The sequence below is a fragment of the Phytophthora infestans genome, genomic scaffold (assembly GCF_000142945.1).
Source record: "Phytophthora infestans T30-4 supercont1.34 genomic scaffold, whole genome shotgun sequence".
Classification (NCBI taxonomy): domain Eukaryota; phylum Oomycota; class Peronosporomycetes; order Peronosporales; family Peronosporaceae; genus Phytophthora; species Phytophthora infestans.
Window position 1 is genome coordinate 1,408,762 of NW_003303725.1, and position 25,079 is coordinate 1,433,840.

The following is a 25,079-nucleotide window of genomic DNA, read 5'->3' on the forward strand; positions in this document are numbered from 1 at the left end:
CAATGTGTTGTCCATTTTAGTGTAGATTAGCCAGTATACATTGGAGAGTACACGTTGAATTGTGCGGACTGACACCGCCAAATTCAGCTCGCTCTTGAGCTGCCGAGCTGAGAGATCCCCCTTATGTAATGGGCCCAACTCCAATTACATAAGTAGGTAGATATTTCTTTAGTTATTACATAAGTAGGTAAAGTGGCACACGGGTAGCGTGTGCCAAGGTGTCATCATCTGATTGGTTGATAGTGAGGAGCCAGACTCACTTATTGACCAATCAGATATAGACATGTGTTTGAGTGGTTCACACGAGGCCAGGGGTAGCCGCCCTGGTCCTAAATAAAACAGAGTTGAATTTGACACAAACCTAAGACTTGGTTTTATTATTGCGAGCTTCCTCCGCATTACAGTGTAAGCTAGTAACGGTATCTCTTACCCCGTTACCCGGGTAGCACTAAGTAGTCCTTCCAACGACCAAGTCTACGATGAGCCAAGTCCAGATCTCCGGGGCGACCCTGGAGCATGCTGCATTCCCCCATCTCACTCGCGTGGAGTGGGAAGCGCTTCACCGCCTCGTGGCGGTGTCCGGAGACGCTGTCGTCGCATCGCTGCTGAGCTCAGCGACGCCCGACCAGCAACGTCTTGCAGCACAAGAGTTCATGGAACGCGAGCTCGCCGATGCGAATCGGCTGGTGTCAACTCCCTCGCGTCCATCCCAGATGGACGTCGTCAAGATGGAGACGTCTACGTATTCTGGCGCCGGTGAAAACCGGCTTCCGCTAAATCGGTGGTTCCGCGAGATCGACATCGCTATCGCCTCGCGACGCATCGAGGTGTCATCGGCCAAGATGAACTTCCTCCTCTCCCGGTTAACCGGGAAGGCCAAAGAATGGGCCCTCGGGAAGCTGGTTGTCGACCCCGAGGCTTTCCCGACTCTGGAAACTCTCCAGAGCGACTTGCGCCTCGCGTTCGAGCCCCCGCAAGATGAGTCTCGCGTTCGCGCAGGGTTCTTCGCTCTGCGACAAGGGAAGATGTCCATGCGTGAATACGTCCAGAAGACGCGACATCTGGCGTCATGCGTCGTGACCAAGCCAATCGACATGGCCTCGCAAGTCCACGTATTTGTGTTCGGCATGCGCGAGGGTATGACCCGCTACTGCCTCACCAGAGCTGAGCCCTCCTCTCTCGAGGAGGCGTTTGCACTCGCGATTCGCGAGGATTACATGGTCGCTGCATCGTACGCCGCAGCCATACCTGCGGAAGCCCGAGAGTCTACCCCCGAGCCCATGGAGATCGACGCCATCAACGCGTCGAGCAATCGACGTCGCGGGTTCTACCGCGGCAGCGCTGGGCAAAGCAATCGCCCCCTTATTTGCTTCCGCTGTGGGAAGAAGGGTCATCGCGCGGCGGAGTGCCGCGCGCCAGCTCCCGTCGTCTCTCACGTCGACGCGGAACACTCCTCGGTCGCTCATTCAAAAAACGACCAGGACCAGTAGGTGCGGGCGCCCTACTGGCTTTAACGAAGGAACGGGCCCTCCGGTGGCAGCCCAACCTTCGAGCCCTCCCGTGCTCCAAGCACACACCAATGCCACCACTACGCCGGGTGACTCGAGACTGATCATCGTCAGCCTCCACGTCAACGGTGCCCGGCGACCACTGCGCGCGCTCCTTGACTTAGGAGCGACCAACAACTTCTTTCGCGCGCCGTGTTTGTCGGCCCTACCCAAGAACGTCCGCGTCCGGAATGATCCGGGCGAGATTAAAGTCAAACTCGCAGATGGTAAGGCTCGCCGCGTTGCGCGGCGTGACGTGTCTTTGTCGTACACGTTCGACGGCTTCCGTAGCAAGAACGACTTCTTGGTGATCGAGATGAATTATGCGTTTGACTGCATCCTGGGCATTTCTTGGCTTGCGCGATATCAGCCAGAGATTGACTGGCTGGCCCAATCGGTCAAGCGTCGACGTGGATTCGACGTGAGCGAGGTCTTCACACACCTCTTGGTGGCGCCAAGAGACTGGCCCCACGTCACAGTCGTAGACAAAACAGCAACGACACAAGCAGTGCACAGAGCGAGCGATGGCCCTCTCTGCATGGCTTGGGCTACGTTGTTGGACGAAGAGCCCTCGCGGTTTCGCGAGGTAGATGATGAGGTGGTTGAGCAGCGGCTCCCACAGTACAAGACGGTGGTCGAGCAGGGGCTCCCACAACACGAGATGATGGTCGAGCAGGGGCTCCCACAACACGAGACAGTGGTCGAGCAGGGGCTCCCACACAGCGAGACGGCGGTAGAGCAGAGGTTCCCGCCGGACGATTCGGCGGTCGAGCAGATTGGGCTCCCGCGTGTTCCCGGCCCGGTCGAGTACGGTCTCCCGCGCCTAGAGGAGGGTGATGCATCGTCGAGTAGCAGTGCGTCAGACTCGAGCGTAAGCTCGAGGAAGTCGAAGAAGAAGTCGAAGCGACGACGCCTGAAGCCTCGTCGAGACTACACGACCAGCGATAGCCCGCCGATGGAATCGGTCTGCGCGCTCGAGTACGTGGAAGGAGGCCTGAGTCGGTCGTGCACTATCAAAGCTGCGAGTCTGCCGTGCGAAGCGGCGACGATCACACGCCTCCCAGGCTTGTCCCGGAAGACCTTTCTTCGGGACCTCAAAGCTGGAGACGTCGAGCAAGTATGCTTGGTCACCGAGGCAGTCTCGGTGGATGAGGCAGCAAATGCGGTCGCAACGGACAGTGTACGCTCACGTCCGCTAGGTGCTGAACCTAAGTCTGCTCGAGAGGAACGATTCCAAACGCAGTCTTGGGAGGCCTTGCGGGAGTCAGCGAATCCCGTATACGACACCGCCTGCGAGTACGCCGACGTCTTCCCGGATGAGATCCCCGCCGAGCTACCGGCGGATCGTGGAGTTCAGCATGAGATCGACCTCGCGCCAGGTACGAAGTACTGCGTTACCAGACAATGGCCACTTCCGCGTGATCAAGTGAAAGCGATCGATGACTTCTTCGAGGGCCGCCGAAAGGCGGGTCACGTGCGTAGGAGTACCTCTCCCCATTCCAGTCCAACGTTCTGTGTGAAGAAAGCCACAGGTGGATGGCGTATCGTTCACGCATTCAACAAGTTGAATGATGCCACCATCCCCGCGCAGACTCCGATCCCTCGGAAGGACATGGTACTGGACTCCATGGCTGGCAGCGTCATCTACAGCGCCATCGACCTGACCGATGGATTCTATCAGATCCTGATGGATGTACCTCTCACCGCCGTAAGTACACCGAGCGGGATGCTCTGGGAGTGGCTCGTGATGCCACAGGGCCTCAAGAACGCGCCTGCCACCTTCAATCGCATGGTCTCCCATGTGCTTCGCCCGCTTCGAGACTTCGCGCCGAGCTACTTCGACGACATCTTCGTGCACAGCCGCGCTGAGGGCAACCTCAGTGCCGTGGACGTACATCTGAAACACCTGAGACAAGTCTTCCAGGTGATGCGAGAGAACAAGCTCTACGCAAACCTGAAGAAATGTGTCTTCTGCGCACCGGAGATTCCGGTGTTGGGATGCTACGTGAGCAAGAACGGTGTACGCGCGGATCCTGAGAAGGTATCGTCTATCTGTGCTTGGCCAACGCCGACAAGCCCCACTGAGTTGCGTCAGTGGCTTGGTATGGCCAATTACTTGCACAAGTACACGAAGAATTACGCTGGGTTGATCCAGCCGCTGTCCTCGCTGCTGAAGAAGGACGTGATCTGGGAGTGGAAATCGGACCACCAAGCTGCATTCGACTCGGTGAAGAAGAGCTTGGCGTCTGCGCCGATACTGAAGCTTGCTGATGACTCAAAGCCATTCCACGTCGTCTGCGACGCGAGCGATTTTGCCATCGGCTGTGCGCTGATGCAGTTCGACGATGACGAACACGAACGCGTTATCAGCTATCAGTCGCGCCAACTGAAGCCAGCCGAGAAGAATTACCCAGTCCACGACAAGGAGCTCCTGGCAATGCGGTACGCTCTGATCAAATTCAGAGTTTACTTGCTCGGTGAACAGTCATTTGCGGCTTACACTGATCACGCATCGCTGCGGACAGCGATGAAGAGCCCTCACTTGTCGCAACGGATGGCCCGTTGGCTGTCATTCTTCTCCGAGTACAACTTCGTTGCTCACTACAAGCCGGGCAAGAATAACATTCTCGCCGACGCGCTGTCTCGGCGTCCGGACTACGATCCCCGTGAGGCGCTAGGACATCAGCTCGCTGATGAGGACGACGACGAATGTGCGGTCTGCGTGTCGTCAGGCATCAACTTGACGTTGACCACGCCCACGCTCCCGCTGGGCGACGAGATTGCTACAGCGTACGCTGATGACCCTATATACGGCGCCATCATAAAGCTCTTGCGTGCTCCTAGTAGTGACACGCTAAGTGCCCTGTCCAAGACCACGCGGAATCAGATCGATCGATATCGACTGGACGGTAATCTGCTCAAGTACAGCATCGACAGGTTCGATGGACCTCGAGTCGTCGTCCCAAACGACGCTGATCTACGTGCGCGCATAATTCACGAGTATCATGACGCCCCGACTGGAGGACATCTCGGTCGCGAGAAGACGTACGCGGCTCTGTCGAGAGACTTCTATTGGCCGCACATGTACAAGTGGGTACGCAAGTGGGTCCGCACATGTGAAACTTGCCAGCGAGTCAAACCGTCTTCGACGTCTCAGGCCCCATTGCGCCCTCTTCCGGTCGCCACGGAAGCCTGGCGCTCCATTTCGATGGACTTCATCTTCGGTCTTCCGCCCGATACAGCCGGGCGCACGGGTGTACTTGTGTTCGTCGATCGTTTCAGCAAAATGGTCCATCTCGTTCCGGTGGCGGCCTCAATCACCGCGGAAGAGTCCGAAGCCCACTTCGTCGACGTGATTTTTCGTCACCACGGCCTGCCGGAGTCTATCGTGTCCGACCGCGACCCGCGGTTTACATCCGCGTTCTGGTCACGCCTCTTCGAGCTCTTGAGAACAATATTGCTGATGTCAGCTGCGGCACATCCGGAGACGGATGGACAAACAGAACGCGTCAACCGCGTCCTTGAAGACGTTCTCCGCAGCTATGCAGCTTCGTACACGAGCTGGAGCTCGTTCCTACCGCTAGCCGAGTTCGCACTCAACAACGCCGAGCACTCCTCGACGGGTATGACGCCGTTCTTCGTGAACAACGCACGCCACCCACGTGTTCCGGCACTTCTCGCCGTGGGTCACCCCACGGATGCTAGCGGCTCCACTTTTGGTGGGGGAGAACCTCCTTCGGTCGACATGGATGCTGAAGCTGCGCTCAGCTCTAGGGACAACGTGTCCGTGTCGTGGTCATCACCGGTACGTGAACCGGTGTCTCAGCACGCACCGGTAGCCTCACCGGTGTCAACAAGCCTGCCGGCGCACTCGACTTCAGGGTTATCTTCGGGTGTAGCCAGTGCGAACGCCCTGACTCGTTCTCCGTCCAAGCAGTCCATCGAGCCTCCTCGGCATACTGCATCTCCGATAACAAGATGGACGTCGCAGAACTTGATCGATCCAGGCCGCACGATTCGTGAGCAAGAAGTTACCACGGCAAACTATACACCGAAACCCTCGGTGCTTCCTGCCGATCGCTCGGCAGCTGCGGAATTCGTCATGCAAAGGCAATCCATCGCAAGGTTCGTCCGCGACGCACTGCAGAACGCAGTGGACAAGCAAAAGGAACAAGCTGATAAGCACGGTCGAAAGAACGTGAATGTATTCAAGATAGGAGATCGCGTTCTCCTATCGACCGAGGGAATCCGTGCTTCTGCCGTGACCAACCTCGGCGCCAACAAACTTGCCCCACGCTTCATCGGTCCTTTTCGTGTAACCAAGGCTGTGGGCGACGCCTACACCTTGGACATCCCGTCGTCACTTAGACTCCACCCGACGTTTTACGTCGGGCGACTCAAGCGGTACTCCCCTGCGACGATTCCTGATTCGATCCAGCAGACGGAGCATGCGTCGGGCGACCAGCCCGACGAGCCTGACGCGCCAGAAAGCCGTCAGCCCCTGGCGCCCGCTCTCGCGGACGATCTCCCTGCTGGGCAGAGCCAAGCACATGCGTCTCCAATCCCCGTAGGCGAGATAACAGCTCCCGATTCGACTGACGAAGCTCCGACGCGATCTGCTCAGCCCGCCAGGCACGATCTTACGCCCGCTCAGCCCCAACCTGAGCGTCCAACGCGCGGTTCGAAGCTGCCTCCACCTCGTTCTGAACGTACAGGGCGTACGCCGTATCATCGTGAAGGCCCACCACCGATAATTGACTCGGTGGGTGACGCGCGCTGGATTGTGGAGCGTATCGTTGACCATGAAGATCCCCACAGCTCGACCGCTCAACGAAACGTCCGTAGTCGTGCTCCTCGCGCGGTTCCGACCGCGCGCCGCTACTTGGTACGTTGGCTCGGTTATCCCCCAGAACATGATACGTGGGAGTCCCGCGCCAACCTTCTCCGCGACGTTCCGGACGTGGTCCACGAGTATGAGACCATGCTACTTGAGAAGAAGAATTCCGCGAGTCACCCCGCGGAGACCGTGAACGAGATCTAGAACGGCCACGAGAACGACCCGCACGAGGAGGCGACAACGACGCCGCGCTCCGACGCGTGCAACGTCGGCGTGAGCCGCCGCGATTAGCCGCCTGATCCATACTGGACAGGGTGTGCTCGTACTTCCCGATCCATCCCGACTCCTCTCCGCTGAGTGGCCGCTCAGCGAGATGTTCCCTCCATTCGCGTTGAGTCGGACGGGTTGAAGTACCACAGGACTCACATCCCTCTCTCACGTGCACGAAGCAGAGTCGATCCATATCCCACGCGTTGTTGCAGACCTTCACGCGTAGCTCTCCAATCGAATGATCCGCGAGGATCTCCTCGCGATACGTCAACCAGTCGACAAAGCTTTCTCCAGCACGCGACATCCGGCTCCATCGCCGGATGAAGGCACACCAGGAGCGACGAGATCAGCGCCTTCAATGTATTTCTTCCGCGTCGCGCGGAAGCGACGAAAGAGTGTCGAGTGTATCCGGATTCTCCGCTCCTGACAAGTCGTACATGTCCCAGGGTACCAGGGCGTCGTCCATCACGCGCGACCGCGTGCTTCCGGCGCTGATCCTCGTGATTGTCGGCTCCGCCGGTGTCTCGGCTGTCTGGGTTACCGCCGCCGTTAGTGTGTCGATGCTTGCTGCTGTCACCAGCGTCGCGCTGGTGCTAACGTCCGTTGACTGCGTCGTGTTGTCCTCGGCCATCTTCGCTCCGTTGGGTTTTTGAGTTTTCTTCAAATGTGTTCCGTGCGCTTATGTTGCGTAAGCGCAACTTAGAGAGGAGGGTGATGTAATGGGCCCAACTCCAATTACATAAGTAGGTAGATATTTCTTTAGTTATTACATAAGTAGGTAAAGTGGCACACGGGTAGCGTGTGCCAAGGTGTCATCATCTGATTGGTTGATAGTGAGGAGCCAGACTCACTTATTGACCAATCAGATATAGACATGTGTTTGAGTGGTTCACACGAGGCCAGGGGTAGCCGCCCTGGTCCTAAATAAAACAGAGTTGAATTTGACACAAACCTAAGACTTGGTTTTATTATTGCGAGCTTCCTCCGCATTACAGTGTAAGCTAGTAACGGTATCTCTTACCCCGTTACACCTTAGCAGCAGTACGTAGCAGGACCCGGGCCTCCCGGCCGACAATGCAGCTGCGGAACCGGATTCTTGCGCTCTGGTTCCTCTTCGAACAGGACACGATGTATGGCACCTCGCGAGCGTGTAGTTCGCTGCTCAATCTCTGGTAGACTGAACCCTTCTTCATAGAGCCCTTGGATTCGCCTCTTTTCCTCGTCCGATAGTGGCGGCCCTCTCCCCATAACACTAGGAATGGCAGCGCTCGAACCGAAATGGCATCACACAAGCCTGCCTCCAATGAGTGGCTGGGCCACATTGACCATCCTTCTTTCTTACTTGTTTTTTGTATGGGTACAAGTGGTCATAATAATGGTCGCAACGACAAAAACGGTCGCTTGTATACTAGCCCATCTCTAAACTGCGATATCCCACGCGTTAAAACAAGTCCCAAACTGCGTTTGGCGATAGAAATAGAATATCTAAACAGCATCGGCTAACTCGTAAAACTGACTGAGTTACAGATCAAAACGTAGGTGGTCATAATAACCTGGCGCGCGTGTAATCTAATTGGTTGAAGATATTGACTTTCAACCAAAAAATGTATTGAATGCATGCAGACCAACAGTCTGCCAAATGTACCCATTGATGTATCTCAACACCAATGTGGAGTGGCTATGTGTAGCCGCTTGCGTGTAACCCCGTTACCCCCCGCCCGTTAAATTAAGACTTCTCTAGGCTTAGCACATCATTCAAAGTATTGACGAGGCCGTCAGAACGTTGGAGAAAACCGAGCTCATTTCGCAATGAGCTAACCAAGAAAGCCGCCCGCGCAAGCGTCTGCTCTGACAGACCCTGTTACGTATGTGCCTGCAACTGCAGGCACCACCACTTCAGTGTCCGCGCAAGTGACCACGCCCGCGACAGAAAGAAATATTTCCGCTACGCAATACCACGCTATACTTAAGCAAAATCATGCACAAGCTACGACTGCAAATCCGTCAGCTGTCATGGAGGGCTCGTCAGTTACGTCTACTGATGGAGACATACCCATTGACTATGGGACTGACAATGAAGACGTCCCCATGGGCGATGAGGACCCTTCGTCTTCAGCTGTCGATTGAACCAACGCCCGATCCCCCTGTTGGGTTGCGGCGTGACCGTGACGAAGGTCCGGACGCTCTTGAAGTGAAGCGTCCGCGCAATGAAGAAGAGGCGCAGTCACCTGTGCTGGTGCCGCCTTCTTCTCCGCGTACTGCACTTGCAGTACGTGCTCCCTGGATGCCAGCTGCATCTAAAATCGCTAACAGGTTCGGCGCGACATCTCGCCAAACCCGATAGGATTGAACGTGTGCAGCACCATCAATGATGACGCTGAGGCCGTCGGCATGCACTTTGATTCGTTAGCGAATCAAAGACGCGACTACTACATCGGACTCTTCCATGAGCTCCGATGGAATGCGTCGAAGAAAAGTTCGCGCAAAAGCAAAGTGCCCGAGTGGGTGGCACTTTGTCAGTCTTGAAATGCATTCATTGTGAACTTTAATAACAATGCGAGAGGCTACCACAATCGTATCGTCGCGGCTCGCCAGTGCTTTAAGACCTTCTCAAAATGTCATTATATCGATCACCTCCAAATGGACGCTATGGAAGCGGGAATTCCTTGCGCAGCTCCACCTGAAACTGCATGTTCGCACTGCTGCCTCGCCTTTCTGAACGCAATTTTCTCGGGTACACTTTCGTGCGTGTACCCGCTCCTCTACGATACCTCCGTGCTCAATTTGAGCACCGTGATGCACCCCGTGCTGGTGGCTCTCGCAGGTTCAGTGCAGCCATTATGCCTGCACTCGGTTATGGGCCTCGTACGCGCTTACCATTTCCGGAACGCCCTTCATCAGGACATCCCGTGGCTCCCATGTATCTCGATGGGGAGGAAATCCTCTCGAATGAATATAAAGACGAGCCTAAGCTCGGTTCGTCTTCAGGGCTTCATAGTCCACTACTCTCTCGACAATTCAACGTGTCGATCTGTGCGCGCCACGCAGTGGCGGTGGCGGAAAGATACCCTCCGTATGGTCAACCCCAGATTGACCATAGCTCTCGCGCTCTGTACGATCGTGTCGTCCTCTTGAACAATCCCAGAGCGCGGAGCTCGCCGCCCTGTAACAGGAGCTGCGCCTACCGCCTGCTCAGACTGCTTCGAACATCCAAGCCGCACTTGGATCGGAGCTGAAGGGACTGCGCGACAGTTTCGTCGCTCTCGCGTCATCGAGACTAGATGGCTCGTGTTGCTCGCAAGGCTTCAGCCGCCCGACGTAAAATGTCGCATGGGGTCGCATGCTGGACGGTATATCCAACGAATACGCGTTGCCATACCGTTCAAGTACTGTGAACGGGTTGATGAAGCGCGGAGCAAGCACCGAAGTCAGATACCGCATGTGGGGGTAGGCGCTGCGTAGCTAGCAGAACAAATGACCCTTTTTGAATTCATTTGTGTTGCCTCTACCGGCATTGTCGGCGCTCAGCTTCTTTCTGTCTACTGCGTCCTGGCCAAACCGTATTACGGCTTGTCAGCGCTGGACAAAGTCCGGTGATTGCGTGCTGAATGGCTTGTTCAGCACAGCTTCCTTTTCCGCAGCAGACCCGGCCTGCGCGCTGTCTGTACCCGGTATAGACGTATTCTTATTTGTGGTGCCTGTGCCCCGCACAGACACGGTGTTCTTTGGCTTCGTCTTGTTCCCGGAACGAGACGCTTGTCTTCGCGTCGTCACTGCTGATACCACGTCGGGATCGGTTTTCATCTGCGGTTGTTTCGAGGCAGCGTAGATCCTCCTCCACTTGAGGAGGAACTCACCGTTCCGACCTAGCTCGGAAGGCGTGGTGCCGCATGGCTTCACGGAAAACGGTGATTGCCCTGTCGAGGCAAGCACTGAGATGTTAATGGCAAACTCTGCCATCGGCAAGCAGTCGCTCCACTGCGGGAATGAATGTGCGTAGCTCTTCAGTACGTCACCGAGCACGCGATTCACGCGCTCGGTCTGAACATCACTCTGCAAATGATCCGCAGTCGATATCGACAGCTGTGTTCCAAGAAGTGTAAACACTTCTTGCCAGAACCGCGCTGTAAAGCGTGAATCACGGTCCGACATAATGTCGAGCGGCATTTCATGGTGTCGGAGCACTATGTCAACAAACCGCCGTGCAGTCTGCACGGCCGTTATTTCAGCCGGTACTGCAGCAAGATGAACCATCTTGCTGAATGGGTATACAAAGACCACAGCGCCAGTCCTCCGCTTGCTGTCTGGCGGAAAACCGAAAACAACGTCCATAGAAATGGACTGCCAACACTCCGACGGTGTCGGTAGTGATTGTAGTGGAGCCTGCGAATACGCAGCTGGCTTCACGCGTTGGCACACTTCGCAAGCACGTACGTACTTTGCGCACCCCCTTGTACCGGTGGTTCCAGTAGAAGTCTCTCGTGAGAAGAGTGTATGTCTTCTCACGGCCCGAATGCCCTAACGTAGGGGCATCATGATACTCGTACATGATCCGCAAACGCAGATCATAAATCATTCGGCACGACGATGCGATCTGCATCGTCGTTTAGTGCGCTGTAAAGAAGCAGTCCTTCGTGTACACAATATCGGTGTGCCGAGATCGCAGATGTGGCGACAGCTTCCGACGTGACGCATCGGAAGGTCCTAAGACATAATCTAGGAGTTGTTTCGCGTCTGCGTCACTTGCATACGCGTCCTTCATGTCGCCGATCAATGTCGACGACGGAACACTTACTCGTTCGACCCCAGTTCGATTGGCGTCGGCTGTCTTAACAGCGTAATCAGGTCGACGCGTTGTCGCGCCGACCACTACATTCAACCTTCCAGGTTTGTACTCAATCGGGAATTCGTACTCCACAAATACCGATAACCGTCTCACCATTCTTTGCGAGATGTGCGGAGTCCTCACTGCCGTTCGCAGTGAAGCGTGGTCGGTGTAGACCACGAACGGTCTACCCCCAAGTAAATAAATTCGGAACTTCGCGAGTGCTTACTTCATGGCAAGGAGCTTCTTGTCGTTACAGGATAGTTTCGCTCAGTTGGCTTCAGCTGAGGCGACTGGTAGTAGACCACACGATCACGGCTCTCATGATCGTGCTGCATCAACGCGCATCCGATCGCAAAATCGGACGCGTCACACACGATGTTAAATGGGCAAACTTGGTCAGCCACTGCCAAGATCGGCGCCTCCGTCAAGCCCGACATGACTGTACCGACGGCCTGCTGACACTCAGCAGTCCAAATCCACTCAGCCTCCTTCTTCAGGAGCTGCGACAGCGGGCGAGCCTTGCCCGCGTAATTCTCAACGTACTTGCACAAGTACGTTGTAAGTCCAAGGAACTGTCTCAGCTCCTTCACGTTGGATGACGTAGGCCATTCATAGATCACTCTGACCTTTTCTGCGTCAGGACGTACGCTGTTCTTCCCGACGAGACATCCAAGAACGGGTATATCGCTCGCTCCGAAGATACATTTCTTCAAGCTCGCATAGAGCTTAGTTTTACGCATAATCCCTAGAAGTTGACGAAGGTGCTCTTTGTGCACCTCAACGTCAGTCTTCCCGTCCACAGCCCGGCTGTGAACGAACACGCCGTCGAAGTAGCTCGGTGCGAAGTAACGCACTGAGCGCAATGGATGTGTAACACATATATTGAAGGTTGCAGGGGGCGTTCTATAGTCCCTGCGGCATTACGAGCCACTCCCAAAGCATACCGCTTGGAGTACTCACCGCCGTGAGAGGATCCCTCTCACGCATCAGGGTCTCATAGAGCCCTCGCGCAGATTAAAAGCACTATAGATGGTGCGCTTGGCCATCGAATTGGTGATAACATATTTTCGTGGTATTGGCATCTGCGCCGGTATCGTCGCATCATTCCACGTGTTGTAAGCATGAACGATGCACCATCCGCCCTGTTGCTTCTTGACGCAGAACGTTGGTGCGATGTGCGGGGACTTTGATTCCCGCACTTGACCTGTTTTACGACGACTTTTAAAAAAGCCGCCGATTGCCTTTACTTGATCGCGCGGCAGTGGCCACTGCCGCGTCACACAGTACTTAGTACCCGGCACGAGGTCGATCTCATGCTGTATGCTCTTGTCCTGCGGAAGTTTCGCAGAAATTTCTTCCGGGAGCACATCCTTGTGCTCCAGCAGAACATCGTAGAAGGAACTCGGCTTCAGTGAGTCCCATCTCTGCTCATCGAAGCGCTGCTTCTTCGTCTTCGCGCTGAGAGTGTCCTTACTCTCAGCGGTATTCGTAGCGTGGAGTTGTCTTAACCTCTCCGCTTCGTGCTTCATCCTTTCGATATCGAAAAGGATGCATATCTGCTCGATGCGTCCATCGTACACCTCCTTCACGAAGCGCGTCCAGCTCATGACTAGAAGCGACGTCAGCTCTCGTCGGAGGATTCTCCAGCTGCATTGATCGGTACTGGAGATCGGTACGGGTCCGTGTCAAGACTTTCAACATCTCGACGCACGACGTCGTCTCCGATGTCTGTCCGGCAGACATCGTTTGTTATCGTCTCGGGCCTGGACCGAGACTTGTCGCAGCTTTCGTCGCTTGCGCCTACTTTTTTTTCTTCTTGTGAAGCCCGGCTTCACATGTTTCTCATCCAGGCCCGACCTTGGACGGATTTGAGTTGTAACCGTCGACGGATGTTTTCCGCGGACACGAATGATCTAGCTCGGCTTGATTGCATTCCGCTTCGTCGTGCGCCCCGGCTGCACGCGACCACACAAGCGTTTTCAATGTTGGACGTTTGCAACCGCCATCTCTGCCTGCCGCGTTGTCAGCTCCCGGAGCTGACGCGCTGTCATCACCTCTACGCCTTCTGGCAGAGCCCCCTCCCTATGTTGATATCGAGTTTGTGTCGACTCCCGGAGTCGACACGTCCTTATTACCTCTACGCCTTTCGGCGGAGGCCTTCGTGTTTTTTGAACCAACCACGACCGTCAACTCCCGGAGCTGACACGCCGACATCACAGCTACGGTGAGTAGCTGGATTTTCTTGCAAATCTGATACGTCAGTCCCCGGGACCGACGCACCACCGTCACAGCCATGTGACTTGAAGTTCTTTCATACTTGATCGATCAACTGCCCGAGTTGATACGATCATTGAAGGATGAACGTGTTTGATTTCTTATTTGAGACAGACTCAGCGACTGCCTCAGTCGTTGCGACTTGTGAATGGGCATCGAAGGCTGCAGCGTAACGTGCTGCCCCGACGGTGGGATCGGATGCACCTCGTGGTGCATGCGCGACACGGACAGGGCCATCGCTCTCTGTCGCGTTGCGCCAGAAGTATACAAGTGTACCACGCCTTGAATGAACTCACCGGTTAGGAGCCAATTACCGCCTTTAATTTAGCTCTTGGTTTCAGACCGATTCGGTTTGAGCCAGTATTACCGATTTATTAGGTTTACATGTCTTGTCGCAGCTTTTACTAAGCCCAAAATGTAATATTTCAACCCTTGGGCTCACAGCTTCAAATAGCAATTGTCCAATAGTGGCTCGCAAAAGAGAACCTGCCAATGGTTCTTGCTGAAAAGTCGCGGTTCTTGTCCTTTCGCATTTGAAACTCCAAACCCAAAAATTCTCAGAGCCCAGCTCCTGATTCTTAGGGGCTCTGAGTAATTATCAGAGCCGTGGTTCTGGCCCGGTTCTTTCTAGGCGTGAGGTGTACACTTCTCCCAGTTGATCATGCCGTGCAAGCCACGTCATGCTTAATACCAAGTCAAACTTATCGTCCAGCTCCAGAACGATAAGGCCTTCCACAAACGCCCGGTGTTTGTACGAGAAACGCACGTGTACTACGCGCTTCTCCGTTCTTACGGTAGCATTTGTTGCCAGCCGCACCTCCAAAACACTTTTAGGTGTTTTAACTTCGTCGAAGTTCAGCTTCGGAAATTTTTCCAGTCGAACAAAGTTGTTCGACGCATAAGTCAATCAAAGCACGACGAGAATCTGCTCTCTTCGACGTCACAATCAGGATGACAAGATTTGTCTTATCATCTTGCTTCTTGCAGCGAGAATCCTTCTCGCTGGGGGATAGAGTCCTCAGAGCTGCGTGTCCGTTGTATACACGCGCGACTCAATAGCAGTAGGGCGCCCCGCGCCTACTGGCCCTGCACGTTTTTTATTACATCCAGAGATGCCCGGCATTGCCACATTGGCCCTTGGCCAAGTGCACAGGCGCTGTGCACTCACGCGCAAAGTGTCTGGTGTACACACATCGGTAACACCGCACTTGTCCCCCCAATACGCTGTTGGCGTCCAACAGCGGAAGCGTTCGAGAGGTCTATAGGCTCTGGACCTCTCGCTCTCATCATCGGACGTGCCATCCTTGGCACGTTTGCATGCAGCTTAGCCTGCTTCAGGCTAGACTCCTCTTGCATCGCAAGAGCAATCGCAGCTTCGAGAGTACTTGCGTACTCTTGGAAGAGAAAGGTCTTAACCGACCCATCCTCCCAGCCCTTCATGAATGTGACGACCTTTGCCGCCTCGTCGATAGAATTTGTCACGATGTTTGAGACCAAGTACCGCGCACGTTGGGCGTAAGCATGAACGTCATGCTTACCTTGCTGCAGGTCGACAAATTCTGCTCTCGTTCTGATCTCATTCTGAGGGGGCTCAAACGCGTGTCTGAGCTGCTCCTTGAGACTCGCATACGTGCTAAAGCTCGTATGATCTGTGAGCCGGCGGTCATATGCCCAGCGCATCGCTCGTCCGCCAAGGCATGGCGTGGCGAACGCAACCTTCGACGGTTCGTCAGTGATATGACGAGCCGCTATGGCAGTGTCGAGTTCGACAAGCTATCGGAGAAAAGGCTCGCCCTCTTTCCCCATGTAATTGCTCACGTTTAGTTTCAACGACTGCATGCGCGGTGTCATACCGGACGACACTTTCGTAGCAGCATCGCGCTGCTCGCTCACGATGAATCCCAGAGCAACACCTTGTTGCTCTGTCGGCGACAGAGTACGTAGCATTGTCGCTACGGCTGCCTCTCCAATGCTTTTTGACAGTCTTTGGAGGGATTCCCACTCTGGATCCACCAGATGGGGTCAGTTTTTACGCACAATGTGCGTGACAGAAGTATTTGAGCTACGCATGGACGGATTACTGTCCATGGGTTGGCTCTCCGCTCCTTGTTCGTTTTCCATACGAAGTCGTTAGTTAGTCGGTCGTTGGACGGACTACAAAGTGCTACCAGGTGTAATGGGCCTAGGGTATGTTTATTACTTTGGCTCACATTTTAGCGTACGTGTATGAGGAAGCGTAAGATGCGTTTCACTTAAATTAACAAAACTTTCGTCCGAAAATAAAGATTTGATAAATACCTTTCATTTAGAATATTAGATAAGGAGGAAAACCCGAACAAACAAAATTTGTTTTGGTAAAATGAGAGCTGTTTATTATAGAAACAGCTCTCATTTACCGGAAATTGGCTTTGCTTCTTTTTTTAGTAATCAACAAATGGTTGACATAATCCTATTATTCTTAGGGCGTGGTCGCGTACCCTCTCCACCTAGAGCTGGAGATGGATAATGTCTCCAGGTGAGGTCGCGTTGTTCTCCACCTCTAGATGAAGGACCGCTCATTTGAATCCTAGACCAGCCAATCAAATCTCATCTGTGTTCAGTTTCAAATTTGCCGAGAACCAGCATGAGTCGTCGTTGTCCTGGCCCTCATGTCCTGCAGCGATCGCTGCAACAGCATGAGCCGCTCAGTGAGACTCCTGCCACGCTATCTCCGGTTCGGCAGACATCATCAGCGTTAAATGAATCCACGGACGTCTTGTGGATACCCAGCAGCCTGCCATTGACTACGCAGATAGCGCCGACTCAGCCCTCAGGCAATCTCGAGCCTAGCTACTCGTGGAGTCCTTTGGAGCAGCATAACCGTATCTCAAGTGTGGATATTAGTGTAGTGCGAAACTCGTCGATACAATCGACACAAGTGCAGCTGCCAGAATCTACAGCAGGGGATAGTGAAGAGCCGTTCTCGTGGACTGTACGATATTTATTACGTAGCTCTTGTTCATGCCCATTGCTGCAGCTACTTCTCGGTAACCACTAGGCGATGCAAAGAAATAGAGAGCCGCGGCAATTTTCTTCTCGTAGGAATGTTGCTTTGCTACGCAACCTGCGAACAAGACACCCCGCAGCCTCAATTGCTCTGCTTTAGCTAGGAAAGACGCCCTTGAACACCGAAAATTCGTAGAAATCCATTCTTCACAGGCTGCATCTTCCAGCACAGCTTCGAAGTGCAGAACAGTGACTGTGCGTCTCTGCTGGTGCTCACTACCTTCACGACTGCAAGCAGCCAAGGCGGCTACGCTCGCAACGAGTCCTGAGAGAAGAAGAAGGGCTTCTTCGCTGTCCATGCTGCACTGACTGAGTTTTCTAGCTCTCTCCACCTATTTTATGTGGAGAAGATCCTCTCCTGTTGTCTTGTCGAGAGGGAGTTCAATTGGTCAATCAGATCACTTGAAAAATCTCCAGGTGGGGGTGGAGAGGGCACGCGACCACGCCCTTATTTGTTGAAGATATTGACTTTCAACCAATGAATGCCTTGAATGCATGCAGATCAACAGTCTACCAAAAATAATCATTTGTGTGTCTCACACCAATGTGGAAAACCTCTTTCCTAGCCATGTGGCTATTTGTAGCCACTTGCGTGTAACCCCGTTACAGAAAACTAGGTTTGTAACCGGGCAAGGTATGATGGATTTCACTGTCGTTGTCCGTATGCAAATATTTGCAAATATGACGTGTAACGAATAACCAGCAATTTCGTCTAGGTATTGCTCGATCTCTAGACCTGCATGATGACATGCAGTATCTACATCGCATTGGTAGATAGGGATTTCTACCTGAAAACATACCGCAATTATCCACCCCAATGTAGCCATTTAAGCAGCTGGTGAAAATGTTTGGCTATAGTCAAGTCCTCGCCCTTGTTGTCTTCCCACCCAAGTGAGCTCGAAAATCGAATGACATATCTACCTTCACAACATGGTTGGAGTAATTTTTCTGTGGTGTATCCGCTCTCTGGGCTATCTTGATGATTCCTTTATCCCATATTGCCTGCATCGGATTATCCAAAGCCCCTGATTAGTGAGCTAAGTCACTTGACCTCGCGTTAGCTGCAAATACTTATTACGCTGCTATCGCGTAATCTTCTATCGCTAAAATTACACTGCTACATTCGCACCAAAAGTTGAGCGTACCACATAGTCATCCAAAAGTGATGAAGCGATTTGAAATTCTCTCGGTGATAATCGCAGAGGATATAGTCAGCCGACTCAGGAGCGGGATTGACTACAAGTGCTACCAAGTGCAGCGGACTGCCGTAGCTTTAGCGTCAGAGGAAGACGTTTGACTCAAAGAGTCACTAGTACTAAGCTCCTTATTCGAAGGATACTTACAGCACACGGCCAGGGCTCAAAGTTAATACCTCAACTTAATGCTTCAAAACCAGAAATCTTTTATTTACTATAATTGCGGCCAAGCCGCCTAGGGGTACATGTATCTGTTTAACTATCTAGCATAGTTAAATCTAATCCAATGCTTGACGTGCGGATTTCCGCTAGCATTCTGAGAGTCCATGTTAGCTCTCCGACTTATGTACTGAGAGTTTGTGAGCTCTTCGGGTACTCCGTACCTCTGTTTGTTCCAAACCATGTAGACCCGTAACACCCCATCCCACGGTTCTACTAGTTAGGTCGATGGCCAGTTTAGTGTAAATAGACGATGCCCGCCTCGTCTAAGCCCTAGATAAATTGCTATAACTCAGCAACTATCTGATTGATTGAAAAACTGCGAGTGTCTATCGATAGCTCGCGATGTCAGCTATCCTGTCGATCTTTGTAGCTTCTCAGAGGCATTTTAACAATGGTATTTTGGCGCTTCGAGTGGAGTCCACCAAATCGTGCGCCCGACCAGTTTACCGCAGTCAAGCATATCGGGAATTGTAGCGAGTGCAAACCCCCATTACTATCTTGCCTTTGCTATCAATTCGGCGTTCACTCGGCAAACAGCTGATACTAATGTGATACATAAAACCTTTTCGTATTGACCGGGATAATAATGTTTTAGTGATTTAGGAACGATAAACGCAATGCAGATAAATAGGGCTATAACTGGTGTAGATGCGTAGATGTTGTCGAATTATGCTTTACACTGGGAGTTAAAATCCCGTCAACTCTGCAATAAGGAATAAGTGCCCACAGCTGGCACGCTGGACGAGCAGTGATTTTTTTTTTTAGACAAGTGTTTCTTCGATAAAAGCAACTACAGATGTGGTCACTGGTTCACTTCTTCGCGCACTGGTCTTCTCGTTGCTGCTTCTCACCTGCTTCCTCTTTGACGACTTCTTGCCGGTTGCCTTCGCCTTCTTTTTCGCGTTTGGCACCTCGTTAATCTGCTGTAGAAGCTCTCTAGTGAGCAACCTCCATGCCACTGCAGTTGTAGTGCGCTTCTTCTTAGCTCGCAAACGAGGGAGCACCAATACCTCTACCTGAATATGCGCCCTCATCGGCAGCCACGCTGCAACCTGCAGCAATTCTGGTGCTCTGGAAGTTCTTGAGGGACGTCATCATTTTCGTCAGTGACAACGGGTAAACCCCGCATCCTTTGAGTCCTGCTTGGGTGCCACACTAACGTAACAGCCCTGCTACGTAAGCCCCGCCAGTTCGAGTGTAATTTCGTTTAGTATGGTATCGTTTCCATCCGCCCCAACAAATGTATTAACCAGCGTTATCAGCTTATGCTTGAAAGATCCAAAAACCGCTACGTCCAGCGGCTGAAAAAGGCGTGTCGCATTGGATGGCAATGATATCAGGAGTATTGGTAGCTTCTGGGCCGTATCACAGACCTTCACCGAATATTGCGCAGAGCACCCGTCCATAATACGCAGCAAGGGGCTTTGTGTATCAGAAGGGACGTTAGCTTCAAAGAAGCGAAGCTAGATGAAAAAGCGCGGCGTTCATAAAGCCCGATTCCGTCACTGTAACACCCGCATCAGGTACCGTACAGAAGTCCAAGACGCTCATCTTTACAGTCTTTCCAGGTAGTATACAGATTGGGAGGAGGGCAACCAACCCATTCGCACTACCACAAACCACTATAGTGAGGTAGAAATGAGTAGTGATCTCCGATGTCCAAACATTTCGTGATCCTTTAGCTGTCACCACTGTCTTTGAGTTCTTCCTCGTGGCGAAACATGTTTCGTCTATGTTGAAAACCTGACAAGCGTCAAACGCTTGCTCGCCGTACCGAGGAGTTAGCGTAGTGTAGAACAGTGTTTCATCATCATGTGTGACGCTGTTTCTCGTCTTCGAAATTGACTGTGTTGTCCGGACTCGTGAAAGCGCTGCATGAAGCGCTTGTACTAGCCTTCACTGAGGCTTCTTTCGAAAAGGAGATTGGATATTTCGCTAGCCTTGCTAATGATCTCTTGCCGAACCGCATACCGGATCACCTGTTGTCGTCGTAGCACCCACTTGTAGATGTTAATGTTAATCTCGGCTTCAGCTGGTAGCAATGGCGCCGGACCTTGTCGCTTTGCTTTCCGCGGTGTTTCTTGCTTCTCTGCAGCTACCCATGAGGCAAGAGTACGATACTGTAGCCCTCGAAGCTTACTTGTCTCCTCTATTGAAGCTCCCTCTTGAACCTGAGCGACTGTTGCATTTACTTGGGACTCTGTATAGCTTGCTCGTTTTGACACCATTGCAGGATTGAGCTAAGCTTAATGGCAGCGAGATGAGTGCGCTCTCGTAGGAAAATTAAAGTTTTAGCCAAATGGTTTCTGGTAGTTATCATACATGACAATGATTGGTAGAAATTAAGTGCACTGACCAACAGCCTTGTTTCTAGAGGCAAGAGGATTTGCGCTCGCTACAATTCCCGATATGTCTGACTTCGGTAAACTAGTCGGGTGCGCGATTTGGTGAACCCCACTCGGGGCGCTAATATACCATTATTAAAATGCCTCAGAGAAAATATAAAGATCGACAGGATAGCTGACATCGCCAGCGATTCAATTGATCAGATATTTGCTGACTTATTGCAATTTATCTTGCAAGTCATAATTTATTTGCCCATTTTGAAGCTGAATATTTTAACCAATTAAACCCATTATCCAACTCGCATCGCGATTCGCTGATGAACCGCGTCACGGGTCGACGTGGCACCACCGGCTTTACAGCTCTCTTCGACATCCCACTCTCTGACCACTACTTCAAAAAACATCGACCTGATCCCTAAACGAGCAACCAAGCATGTTGTAGTTGCGGTGCCGCTTCAATTGGCATCGACCACCATTATGGTGACTATAGTCCCCCCCCCCAAGTCAAAAGGTCACATACTCGAACCAAGTGTAGGTAAAAAAAAAACTTTGTCAAGTAAATTTACATTGTACAGTACTGTAGCAATCAGTCAACGGAACTGCAGACGAACGTCACGCATCCTTCAGTTGCTGTCGGCGATTAACGCGAGCACTTGACCCGCTGCAATGTAGCTGACAGCCCCATCCTCCCCACTCGAAGTTTGAGTGGGAAGGGGTCAAATCAAGCCATCGGTCCGTCTGTCGACGTTGAAGTGAAGTTCCACGTGGCACTTCTGCTTGTGTTGTGTCAATGGCTTAGCAAAAGATCCTTCGGTATTTACAACATTAAACTGCAGACGTGAGCTCTCTCCGCTGCCGACCTGCCTCACTACCTATAAAACTAGAATACTTGTCCACTCCAGCCAACTGCACAAGAGCTTCCGAGCTTATAAACACCCAATCACCGACCTCCATCCATGTTGACTCCGTTTTACGAGTCTTTCATGAGCTCCAGCACGGCGCTGAGCTCCTCCCCCGTGAACTCAGCCGGTACGGGGTTGCCTCCATACCCCGACTGTGACTGCGGCTGCTGCGGTGGAGAGTGCTGCCTCACGTCGTGCGGGGACGAGCTCTCGTACTGCCGAATCGACTGCGCATAGTGAGACTCGGACGTGGACATGAAGGTCGTCGTTGTCGACGTAGGCTGGTACGAGCTGACGAGTGTGTTGCTCTCTGTGCCACGCACATACGACGAGTACGGCGCTTGCGCTGACACATAGGAGCCCGACGGCACGTAATTCGGACTGCTAGTTGTAGCCATCTCGACCGAACTAGCCGACGTTGTCGAGTCATAATAGCGATGCGAGGACGTCGGTGGCAAGTGAGGAAGTGGGTGGAGCGACGAGCCGAACAGACCAGTCTCGGACGGGAAGGCACGAGTTGGGAACGGGAGGCGAGGTGCACCTCCTTGAGGGTGCGTACGGTCGTCCATAACGGACTTCGATGACAAGACAGAGCCGCGGCGGTAGACTTGCTCTTCTCGTAGTTGAGACATTGGAGCATTGTACATTCTGCGGTCCTGGTAGAACTCGTCGTTCGCTACGGAGGGGAGCGGGAACTCGACGTGTCGGTGCTCAGCCCCTGGTTGCATGACGCCCATGGGCGACGGCATGACTCGTGTGGCCTTAAGACTCTCTCTGTTGTCATTACTGGCATTGATATTCTCGTTTGACGCGTTGTTAAATCCCTCGGCCACACTGCCATGCAACTTCTGGTGTTGCACATACTCCTTGTAGTTATCACAAGCCCACGAGCAGCCCTGCTCCGTACACCGGAAAAGGTTTTGTCCGTCTGGAAAGTGGATTCGCATGTGGCGTTTGAGCTTCGTGCTCGTGTTGAATCGCTTGCCACACATCTCGAAGAAGCATGGATACGGACGCTCGCCACTGTGGATGCGCTTGTGGCGACTGAGGTTTCCCGACGTATTGAAACGCTGCGCACAGCCCTGGTAGTCGCAGGCGTACGGCTTCGTGCCCGTGTGGATGCGCATGTGCCGTCTCAAAGCGAAGGAGCGCGGAAACTGCTTCCCACAGTGCACCTCGGGACACACGAATAGGTCACGCTTGGGCTGTTTGGGGCTTCGAGCCGAGACTGGCGACGTCAACTCTTGCGTGTGAGTTGCGGGTGGCACACCGTTACTCGACTCGGGCTTGGTGTCTGTTGCAGCCCATGGCTGAAAGACAGCCGGGGTCGACGAGACAGGAGGATGGGGAAGATGCGCGGGGGTCGCATCCTCTTCGTCAATGCGGCGGAATGCGAACGTTTGAGCTTTGGGCGCATACACGACGGGCTCGGCGCCGCTCAGTGCGGACGACGGCGTCATTTGCATGCGCATGTAGGGCGAGACGACACTCGTGGTTGAAGGTGTTGAAGCGCAACACAGAACACGCCTGCGAGGGAGACGGCAAGTCGAAGAATGAAATCAATGTCGCCCCAGCCGACCCAGACCCCCAAGTTGCAACGCTATCCTCCAGCCCTGCGCCCTGTCGCTCCGAGGAGCGACTTTGTCCTCCATTGGCCCGGCTACGCTTCTCGACGCCCACTACCTATTTGTGGAAGCCATTTGCACAAATTAGTGTCCCTATTTCTTGATGTTCACAAAAGTAAACGTAATTACCGGCCATCCGCTGTTGGCGGTCGCACAGAGATGGTTTAGTGGCTTTCTTGCCGCCCTTGTGGTAGTTCCAACAAGAATTTTTGTTATCGGCACAACATGTATAGATAAATTGAGTCAATGCGCGCTCATTTTGAGACCACGGATCTCATTTCAGTGAACGCCTGTTTTAAGTAAAAGAATCAGCTCAAAGAAAGTCCTTCGTGCGGGTTCCACTGGAACTTCCAGTCTGGAACTTCCAGGTGTCCACAAATTGTTTAGATGCCCAATCCTAGTGAAATTCCTGATGATGTGACACAAACTTTGACGTGGACTCTTAATTTCCCGCTGCCATTACAGTAAAGTCATTTAGCGTAATTATGTACCAGTGGTGATTTCCAGTACACATTTGAGTAATACATCATAGCTAAGACATCTCGCTCATCGTACCTGTATTCCCGTCCTAACGCTACGACATTGCTGAGCCTTTTAGTTCCACAAGCAACACGTCAACACGTTTAATATAAAGTACCGTACTTAACACCAATTATGTACATACTTGAAAGTACAAAATGTACATACCATCCACAGCAGCTGCTTCTGTCATCCTTTTGCGCAGCCAGATGTGGCCAAAACATGGGCGCTTTTGCACAGCCGTGTCTTCTATGCTTGACGTTGACCGATGCGGCATCGATACGGCGGGTACTGGCCCCGTACATTTAGAAAAAGAATCCTGCATCAGCGTCATGTGGGATTACAAAAAGAAACAAGATTGCAAAAGGAGATACAGTACCGGCATTGCCAATGATGTACAGCTGTATTATAGTGTGATACCTTTCGCATCGTTCCCTGTATTCTTCGTCGGCTGGACGTACAGAAGCCCGTTTTTTTTACAGGAAAAACTATTTTGATACATATGTATGTAACTGCACTCAACTCGTTCTGGTGGTTAACACCGAACTGCGATACGCCCCCATCCTCTCTGATAATAATATCCGATACAGTACTGCACCCCGTTTTCGCGGGGGTGGACCTTATAGGATTTGCAAATAAATCAGAGTTTAGCATACAAACAATAGTTCATTTGGAAGCACGATCATCACATCCGGAAGTTTATCAAAGGTCCAAGGCGCGAAAACGGGGTGCAGTACTGTATGACTACAGTACATTAATGTAGAATATTGTGAGCCTGAGAGATCAAAGTGAGCATTTGATTTTACATTTAATACTGCAAATATTACCCGTCGCACTTCAATGCGGTACGGCAACACTTGAACGCGAAATTTATTGCCTTCTGGTGAACCTAGCATCATTTACGAAGAAAGGCAAAACAAAAAACATTAATAGAACCTTTTTTTTCTGCAAGTTCATTGTAAGGCATTACTCTCCCATAGGTTCACGTGCTTTGCTTTAGCGCCCCCCTCCAGCACGAGCTTTACTATGTACTCATGTTTTCCGTCCCAACAATTGCAGTGCTAAGATAAAAAGTATATTTATTTTAGAAAAGGTCGATGACCAGTTTAGTGCAAAAAGGCAATGCCCCAGCTAAACTCTATGAAGTCTAGTCTACTTGTCCCTCGTAAGAAATACTTTATAGGTAAGGTAAATGGTCAAATCAGTAGCCCTGACAAGGTACTGTCATAAATGGCGATAATTCCTAAAGAAACGTCCAATTGACACGCGGCTTTCACTAATAGAAAAATGATATACTCGTTGATTTTTGTAATTTTTTGTGAGTTATGTTCTAGATGGGCGTACAAGTTCGTCGGTCCATTGAGACGCCCCAATTTTGGTGCTTGCCAATTTAGTAGCCTTCTTATACTTGGTTTGAGTATTGATAACTTCCCAGCTGAGACCCGCTGCCTGTAGATGCCGCCTGGGTT

The 25,079-nt window shown here is 52.4% G+C and overlaps 1 protein-coding gene across 1 annotated transcript; it reads right to left on the minus strand.

Moving 5' to 3' along the window:
• Positions 1-21,355: 21,355 nt before the first annotated feature.
• PITG_14515 (uncharacterized protein) lies at positions 21,356-23,887 on the minus strand (the record flags this gene model as incomplete). Its single annotated transcript, XM_002898920.1, has 3 exons — positions 21,356-22,993; positions 23,046-23,145; positions 23,779-23,887. The coding sequence occupies 3 exons, from the start codon at positions 23,885-23,887 to the stop codon at positions 21,535-21,537; spliced, it is 1,668 nt and encodes a 555-aa protein (XP_002898966.1).
• Between the last annotated feature and the right edge of the window lie 1,192 nt (positions 23,888-25,079).